Genomic DNA, 9855 nt, shown 5'->3' on the forward strand with positions numbered 1-9855 from the left:
TATGCTTGCTGAAATTAGTAAATAAATAGACCAAAATGTATGAGAACGAATAAGACTGACTGTGGTCATTACAAGAACAGGGCAGAATGGTCGTTTTCACAGGCAATTGGGAACTGCCTATTTTTCCTTTAGCAAATTAATGTGTTAATGTTGCCAATATGTTACACCAAAAAAAATTAACATGTCTAACCAGTGCTTCTCAAAACTTTTAACATGCACCACCCCCAACACCGTACCCTTCAAACTACCAATAACAACGTCACTGTTCTGTCACAATCAGGTCGGAATTGATGGAGAGTGGGGGTTGCCTAAATGGTTTAGGTTACATTTTAAATGTGTCGTTTTTTTGTTTATCCATATGGATGGATGGAGGGGGCAAGCTGGCAAAGTTTGTCATGTGCAGTTTCTGACAGGCTACTTCACAACAAAACAATTGCAGGTTGGTCTTAGAGGGCAAACAGAATAATTTCACTCGATTCATGGGTTACCTGACTGGTTGGGAAGGGAAAGAGCTGCCGTGTTGTCCGCCGTGGCTCCCAGTCGCTATAGTTAGCCTACTATGCCTACTCCAAGTAGTCCTATGTCATGCCGCTGCTACACGCCTCACAACAAATGAACTGCAAGCGTGTTCACGTGACACGGTGACAGTGAAAAAGCGACAGGGTTCGGGTGTCTTTGAAGAAGGGGCAGAAATCAAGCCATTATTTTCACACCTTTTTAAATCGCACAGCTTTAAAAAAAAAAAAATCACGTCTTTCAAAAGGGCACTTTTTTGGACTGAGGGCAAAAGGGCAAGTGCTTCAGCACCACCTCGTCTCTATCTGTGCACGCCAGTGTTTTCCGCATCCATCGGGAGAAGTGGTAAGGGCGTGTCCAGCTGGTGACGGAATTTTGTAGGCTGGACTGTCCCATTTCACAAGCCTCCCACTTCCAGCCTTAGTTGTCTTTGAGTACGCGGCCCTTGTAGACCGTTAAGGCTGCAGACCCTGACTTGGGATACAGCCCTATTGCAGCATAAATAAGGGAGATTCAGAGTCACCTGATCCAGCCCTAACTAATATGCTTTAGCAAAAAGGATGGTTTTAAGCCTAATCTTAAAAGTAGAGATAGTGTCTGTCTCCTGAATCCAAACTGGAAGCTGGTTCCATTGACGAGGGGCACACAAACTGAAGGCTCCTAACTGAAGGCCTGAGAACTGAAGGTTCTAGGAACAACAAGTAAGCCCACAGTGTGAGAGTGAAGTGCTTTAATAGGGTGATGTTGTACTACAAGATCATTAAGATAAGATGGGGCCTGATTATTTATTACCTTGTATGTGAGGAGCATGATTATGAATTCAATTCTGGATTCAGCCGGGAGCCAATGAAGGAAACACAATACAGGAGAAATATGCTCTCTCTTTCTAGTCCCTGTCAGTAACTCTTGCTGCAGCATTTTGGATTAGCTGAAGGCTTTTCATGGGGTTTTAAGGACATCCTGATAATAATGAATTACAGTAGTTCAGCCTGGAAGTAATAAATGCATGAACTAGTTTTTCAGCGTCACTCTGAGACAGGATATCTCTAATCTAATCTGCACTATATCAAGCAGGACAAGCACAGAGATGAGTCCACTGTCAGAGGCCATAAGAAGATCATTTTTAACCTTCACTAAAGCTGTTTTTGTGCTGTGATGAGCTCTGAAACCTGACTTAAACTCTTTAAATAAGCCATTTCCCTGCAGATGATCTGTTAGCTGTTTGACAACTACTCTTTCAAGAATTTTGGATGTGAAAGGAAGGTTGGAGATTGTCCTATTATTAGTTAAGACAGCTGGGTTCTGTCATGTAATAAATATATTCTTAGGACCAAAATAACACCTATATGAGACACATTTTTAAATTCTAATGTTAGAGTTTCTTCAACTGGTTTTTGGGGCTGTGCAGGGCTCTCTCTTCCAGAAGATGATTGAATAAAGAAATATAAATGTTTTGACCACTCTGAGTCGGGTTTTCTCTGTTCTATCATGGTGATCAAAGAATCGGGTTTTAATAGTCCAGAGATGTTTTTTTTTTTTTTTTAAAGAAATGGTTTAACTACTGCCAGCTTGAAGGTCTGCAGTACATAGCTGATTATTAGAGATAGCTTGATCATATTTAAGATTGAACCATCAATCAACGGCAGGACTTTTTTGAGCAGTTTTGTAGGAGTGGGGTCTAAATCATTCTAAGTCCACAAATCTGTTGCACGGCAAAGGATGAAAGTAGAAGAGTCTGGAAATCTGTGCTGTGTTGATTACGCATGCAAACTGGTAAATGAAAGAACAAGAAGTACTGGTTATCTAATCAAGTTAAGTCAATGTTGTAATCTCGGGTTTTACCCCATGGAAGCAGTGTTGGCTCATTGTAAAAATGCCTTCCCTAACGTTTTGGTGAAATGTGTTATATATTTATCCAATAAAAAATATACTCAGGAGAAAAGCAGAGTTCAGTGAAACAGAGTTTACTGAGTTGACTGTTTTACTACAGGGAGTAGAATCTTTTCTTCCATTGGCCCAGGGTTACAATGACCCATTTGGCAAAATACAAGCAGACAAAGACAAAGACAAAAACAAAGAACAAATCGGGTGTGGCTTGCGGCTCAACTGCAGGGGAGAGGTGAAGCAGAGGGTTCAGGGTTGGAGTCAGGAGAGTCTGGCTGCCACAGCTGCAAGTCATCACTTCCAATTTGATCTTAATAGAATGGTGGGACCTGTGACGTTGAGCAAAAAAAGGAAGGAGAGCAGAGGAGATGGATGAAAAATCTGTGTGTGAAACACTGTGAAAACTGTCTGTACATAGTTGACCTGTAAGTTCGAAGCAGTGTCGTGGTCCCCCAATAACCACTGATACATAATGAAGCAGAGAGAAAAGGCCTGGCTCCATGGTGAGCCCCTACAATGATTAAATGTTCCCTTGATCTTTCTCTCATCTCTAAAACGCTTTGCCGGGCCCCTTACACAGGACCATTTTCCCTTGGGAGACCCTACGAAGGAGCAAATCTTCTGTTTTTATTTTAAAAGTTAAATTTAACACGCATGTACATTACAGAATACCATTCCCATTCCCCCAACTTAGTTTGCTGGAAGCTGATAATCAAAAGTACAAGGTCCTTGTCAGTGGTTGTGAAAACTTGTATTATTAACTTAACTGTATCCTGCTGTGTGCTACATATGAGAAAATACACCTCCGTGTATTTTTCTGAGCCAATTCTCACAGCTGTTTCTGGATTTCATCTGTGGAAATGTCTAAGGAGAACAAGCTAACCACAACTGTAATATTGTATGACCTGCTGCCACTAAGTTACAAGGTTAACTTACTGTGGGTGTCTGTAGATAACATTGCCATATTAATCAATTAAGTCTTGTTCTATTTAAAATGAAAAGAGATATTTTTAACAGCTGTTGGCAAATTTTACAAAAACATAACTGAGTTCCAGATGAAAGGTAAGTGGATGATGAAAGAGCCATGAAAGTACACACATACATGTAAAAAAAAAAAAAACACATAACAGACACATTTCCTAAAACTTAGCTGTATCAGTTATTTATTGCACACACAAATCAGTCGACATACAGGTTCAACTCGTTCCATTTCATCCCATTGTTTAATTGTGGCGTACAAAATAGCCACAAAGTGTCTGCATTTAACCTTTCTAAGATTTTCACTGTTACACACTTCACATGTCAGAATTGTAAATGTAAAAAAGATCTACTCAGTACCTTCATGTACAGCTTTACTTTAAAATACATTAAGCAGTTATTGGTCACTTAATTGCAATGCATAATGTAGACAGATATTCAGAAGAGCCTAATGTAATAGTCAGCAGTTGTAAATATTTGTCTAACTCAGGGGTGGGCAACTCCAGGCCTCGAGGGCCGGTGTTCCTGCAGGTTTTAGATGTGTCCTTGAACCAACACAGCTGATTTAAATGGCTAAATTAGCTCCTCAACATGTCCTGCAGTTCTCCAGAGGCCTGGTAACGAACTAATCATGTGATTCAGGTGTGTTGACCCAAGGTGAGATCTAAAACCTGCAGGACACCAGCCCTCGAGGCCTGGAACTGCCCAGCCCTGGTCTAAGTGGTAATAACAGAAAAAATCCTGTTTTCATAGAAGTTACTTTAAACTAATATTGCCCTGTAACCTTTAAAAATAATAATAATAATAAAACCATATTTACACATGGAATGTATTCATAATGTACCTGTTAAAGTTATATTCTAATTATATATTATAATTCAATAAAAATACTTTTGACAAAAAAAATTGTATCTACTGTACAGAACCACAAGCGGTCTTTAGCCCAGGTGCAAAAAACATTTCAAAACATCCAAGGTAAGTGTAGGCAGCAGTCGTTTTTTAATGTTTTATCCTATTCGTATCACTAAATATCCAAAGGTTCATAAAAATGTAAGTGGAGTTTCTGACAGTTTATTTATTAAACATAAAACAAAACCTTTAAAACAAAAACTCTAGATATGTCAGTGGTGACCTGGTTGATATTAGCCTGTCTTTTAGTGCAAGAAACATTCAGACAGGCGTTAAAAAAAGGGGATTTTTGGAAGACATCACTTCCTCTATATATACAGTATGGTAAGTAAAGATGAGGCCTAGAACATGAACAGAAGGAGTAAAGCAAGAAGAACATCCTTCAAGCCTTAAACTATTTTCTACACACATCAACAGAAATCTCATGTTTGAAATAATTTTCTACACTAAAGTTTAAAAAGTAATTAAAAATTAGGGCCACAGGGATAAATTTATTTCACTCCCTATGTTATGTATATTCCCATAATTGATGCATGGGTGCCGTTTGATAGGACATATGCAACAGACATCAAAGGTAGAGGTTGTTTATAATGTTATTCATGCACCTTGGAAAATTCTCAACTTCTTAATCGCAGTGAGAAATAAATTCTATCATACACTGACCTGTTGCAAAATATCCATTTAATACACTGTAAGGTCAATATGCTTAAGGATATCGGTTTCTGTGTACCTTGCATTTCCCAGAAACTGTGAACACAGAGAGGACTGTAACTTGAGAACACAGTCAGGGATCATGTTTTGTAACGTCTTAAGAACGGGTGTGACTGCATGTTTTCACTTTGACAGTTTTTAAACTTGATTAACATAGACTCAGATATGTAAAATGTCACTCTTTAAATAATAAACTACATAAAACGTCTGACTGTGTAGTTTAAATATACAGTGGAACAATACTAGTTCAGTTTCAATAAAATTTGAGATTAGGGGATTTTACATGAGTATCATAATAGCCTATATGTGAATATAAAAATACATATTTTTTTAAAGAGTCATGGAAAGTCTGCCCTGTTGTTTCATGTTGCATTTTTATTTCATTTTTTCAGTTTATGGTTAGCAGTATGGGCCTGGGTTTTTAAAGTCATTCCAAATTTGCTCACGGTTAGTGTTTGGATCAGTTGTGGTGGCTACTATCCCGGAGAAGGCACATCGATTATATTGCAAAGGAAATACATGGAAGTAACCCCAGTTTGGGGGGTCAGTGGGAGGAATGCCCAGGTGCTGCATTAACAACCCTAAATACACATCCTCAATGTAAACTGCTTTAACATGTCTGGATGCCTCAATGAGCTTTTTTGGGAGGTCTAAAGACAAAATGTAGCCCAGGCCCAGAGCATAGCGGGGGTACTGTGGCGGAGCATAAATGTCATGAGGTAGGTACCACTTAGAGCTTGGATCTCGCAGTACTGCAGCGCCTCTTGCCACAAGCCCAGTCATATAGTTTGCTTTTTGAGCATTCAAGAGCATACTGACAAGATTATGTACATTCAGAAACATGTCTGAATCAATCTTCATAGCATAAGAGGGGCTGGAGCAGTGTGCAGTTAGCCACTCCAGCATCACCATGGTCTTAATGGTGAGATTCTTGTAGCAGTCCACAAAGTTGCTCTGGATCAGGTCGTGATGCTCTTTGCTCTCCTCAAGTACTTGCTGTTGGACCTGCTCCACCTCCTCCCCGGTGTGCAGCCCCAGTAAAAAGAACAGCCTCACCACTTTGTCCTGGACAAGACTTTCACTCCCCCAGGTTTTGCGGATGATGTCACGGTGTTTCCTATTGTTTGGGGCCACAGGAATGATCAGAACCACAAATGGGTTCTCCTGTTCACATTTCTGTGGCTCATTTATGATGTACTGGTAGTCATGGGGGTATTCAACTAAATATGGTCCAGGAGACACGTAAGGAACAGGTGTTGGTGGTACAGTTGTATTTTGAGAAGTGGAGTTGTCATTAGTTGTAGTGTTTAGTGAGGATATGTTTAGTCTCTGACCACTGAAGAAATTCAACAAATTTGCTGATTGATTTTGCATCCACTTTTTTGGGTTTTCATCTGGTATTATTGTATTTCTGTTGTAAATCAGGAACAGACCTGCAAATACCAGAATAAAGACGAAATACTTGTTCCGGGAAAACTTGCACCACCTCCCATCCTCTGCTGGTTTCACACCTTCCACCATTTCTTGGCTAAGAGGAGAGATAAGGTATTGAGATATCTTTCTGTCAGTGGTTTTGCTTTCAAACAAATCAATTCATCCAATTATTAAATGCAAGTTATTAGAGTGCCATTACCTCACACGGGCTGTTTTATCAGTTTAATGATCCCTCAGGATCCCTCAGAATCATTAAATGGATAAAACCTTAAAGTAATGTTTTAGCTTCATATTTATTCAAATTTTCTATAGAAATATCTCTCAACTAGTGACCGTTTGCTTTCCTACTCCCTTATTTGAGAGACATGAGAGACAAAAATGCATTTAAAAAGGTTACATACCTTCATTGGATGTTAACATTCAGTTTTCTAAAAATGTAAGCTTTTCCCCTTGTCCAGTTATACAAAGAAAAAACTGAGGAGATGTTGTTTCGCTGAAAAATTCATGTCAACGCTGGCATTTTGTTTCACAGGGACAGACTAGAGCAGACACCAAGCAGTGTTAAAGCTTTCCAGGGATTAACAGCCCATCCTATGACTGTTCTAAGGCTGAGCGAGTAACCATGGCATTGTGTGACGTCTCTTACCTGTGAGGCAGCCACACCTTTTTTTTCTCCACACCTTTGTTTTGCCTGCGAAAGACTCCTAACCGTCCTAAGGCTTCGTGAATACCTGTTTGCCTTTTCTGATCTTGAGTGTAACTAAATTACACATGTGTACAAAAAAATATATATTTCCAATTTTGTGATACATATAAATATCAACTTTTTTGACTGAAAGTTGCTGTAGGGTGCTCACATTAATTGTCTATTTATTTAACTTTTGACCAGCTTGGAAGGCTCTTGCGTAACACCAATACACACCTGTATGATTACTGGTTCGAGGAACAAGATCCTTTATCTAAGTATTATATTAAGTAGTTAAGAGCAACATTAAGTATTACACTGCTCCATGTCAGTTTGTAAACAGCCATTTAACAGACAGTCTAGGTATCACAATGTTATGGCATAATGTGAATGTATCACTGTATAATCCACATTATTATCTGTAGCTAAAATGTATTGATGACTTCTAAACAACTCATATGCAGGAACGTTGTTGAGAGTTAATAGACATACACACTGTTCTGAAGACAGAAACTGGTCTGTTCACAAAGCATTATTCATTTGCTTTGTTGACGTTGTATAACGAGAAATGCCAGTTTGCGGGTATTTCCTACTTTCATTGTCTACTTCTGCTAATGCAAATGTACACCAACAGTTCACTACCTAAAACTTCCTGTCTGCAGGAATGTGGGAGTGAACCAGGATGAGGTCAAACAAACAATAGCTCGATAGCTCTCAACAGCTGCCTCAGGCATATGCCTCTGCTGTACGAAACTAGATAACATGTAAAGGAGAGGCAAGCCAGTGTGTGTGTGTGTGTGTGCGTAAGAAGAGATAGTCAGACAGTGAAGCTGCACCCAATGGAGTAGAAGAAGAGCGCCAAGAGGTTAGGATCAACCTGTGCGCCAATACAGGGGGCTTAAATCTAAACTATGGCCCTCCCCAATGGTTTTTTGACCAATCAGAGAGAAGCACATTCTTGTTTATATATTTTTTTACTGCCAAATTAGGGCTACGTGTCTTCCGGAAATTGGCTACAGCAAACTCCTGCAGACTGTGTTTTTTTTAATGGGAAAGAAATCCATATACATAATTTTTTTTAACTGCTTGAGGCAGTAAATGAGTGAAAATTTGGATTGGGACTGAGACCCTCTCTTGCCTTAGATAAAAAGAACCCCAACAGTGTGTAAACTTATCAGCTGTTTGGGCTGCATTTTTTGGGGGTTAATGTGACTGAGGAAACAGAAGCAACCTCATGCTCCCTTCCAGAAAATAGGACATTAGAACACTACCAAAAAATGCCCTCTAGAGTACTGTGTGAATTTTATAAATGTAGGGTTTTCCTACTTGATTTTCATTTTTTGTTGTTTCTTTTGAAACTGACAATTTGTTTCAAGGAGACGAGTACATGCTCACACAGTCACCCCAAGATAAAAGGAGAGATATTCTGATGTCGCAGTCATGAATGCAACTCTGCGCTGAAACCTGTTTCTATGACTGAGCGGACATAACAACATCATTCCACCAAGCTGAAATTACTTCTGAATACTTTTAAGTTAAACTATGTTATAATTTCAATATGATGACACAAAGTTTGCAGACTTTTCTCCATATAATGTGTTCTATCCTTATGTTATATGAGTCATTGAATATCATATCATTTGCTGTCCTGGACTTAACTCTAAAAACCTGGAGGGACTCTGTTTTCATGTTATTCATATATTGCTAGGTTGATGGATTTTTCTTGTCCATTCCAAATAAGATATAATTAAAAAAACAAAACAAAACAGTATTTCAACAGTAATCTTAAAATGAGATAAATCTGTGATTATAATAATATTATTAAAGGACAAAATCCATTCATTCATCAAATATTATTAAAACTACTGTTTATAATGTGTTTATTTATGTATTCTTTTTTTTAGGATTCAGACACTTTCCCACAAATTTTGCGTGGTTTATTTCCTACATTCAGGTTAAGGTGGTCATATGATGTTGATGATATTGCTTTGATTGCATAATGAAAGATCACAAAAAATAATATTCATTTATGTATTTAATTTAACAGGTTATTATTTCCTTAAACATGAAGTCAAAAAAATTAACAAATCAATTATTAATTAACAAAGTTATTTACTTGAGGGTGCTTCATTCTTTTGAGGTAATGATTTTCAATGCTTTCTTAGGTGTTGCAGTTGCAGTTACATTTTCTAATACAAGAAAAGGCAAAACAGACATTTTAAAATATGTTTTATTATCAGTCACTTTAGGAATCTTCATGCACTTTAAAAATATTTTGAACAAAAGCTGAACGTCAATTTGAAAAGTAAGAGGGGTGATCTAACTTTTTTTCAAAATTGCAAATTCAGACACATTCATTGGATTACTTTACTAGCGTTTAATACCAAACAGTTTAACTAAACCAGCTATTTTTGTCAGATGTTTATCTGATTCGAAACAAAAAAGCACACTTTTTAATGTGATGTTAACATGAACTGCTTGGAATAAATCTTTTTGTTGTTGTTGTTTAAAACAAACACCAAAAAACACTAAACAATGTAAATGAGCTTTAAAAAAGTATTTCGTTTTTCTTACACTAAAGCTGATTTATCTCCTAAAACATAAACATAATACTGATGGTATTCTACACAATAATCTCCATGACTGTAAGTAATTTCCAACTGATAGCTAGAAATTAGAAACATAATAAAAAGTGTATTAGAAACTCACATAGAGAAACTTCAGGTCCCATAGGATGT

The 9855-nt window shown here is 37.8% G+C and overlaps 1 protein-coding gene across 1 annotated transcript; it reads right to left on the reverse strand.

Annotated features, from left to right (window-relative positions):
- Nucleotides 1-3545: 3545 nt before the first annotated feature.
- LOC146556661 (beta-1,3-galactosyltransferase 1-like) lies at nt 3546-7009 on the reverse strand. The gene is made up of 2 exons (XM_085248610.1): nt 6834-7009; nt 3546-6526 (listed from the first exon to the last, which is right to left on the reverse strand). Exon 2 carries the CDS (start codon nt 6517-6519, stop codon nt 5398-5400), a length of 1122 nt encoding a protein of 373 aa, XP_085104736.1. The 5' UTR covers nt 6520-6526; nt 6834-7009; the 3' UTR covers nt 3546-5397.
- Nucleotides 7010-9855: the final 2846 nt, after the last annotated feature.

Source organism: Mchenga conophoros, linkage group LG16, assembly GCF_057382185.1.
Source record: "Mchenga conophoros isolate Kocher_MC1m ecotype Shallow Benthic linkage group LG16, M_conophoros_male_GT1.1, whole genome shotgun sequence".
Taxonomy (NCBI): domain Eukaryota; kingdom Metazoa; phylum Chordata; class Actinopteri; order Cichliformes; family Cichlidae; genus Mchenga; species Mchenga conophoros.

Excerpts from the sequence above, each read along its gene's own strand:
- LOC146556661 (XM_085248610.1), bottom strand. The coding sequence starts at position 6,519 with ATGGTGGAAGGTGTGAAACCAGCAGAGGATGGGAGGTGGTGCAAGTTT.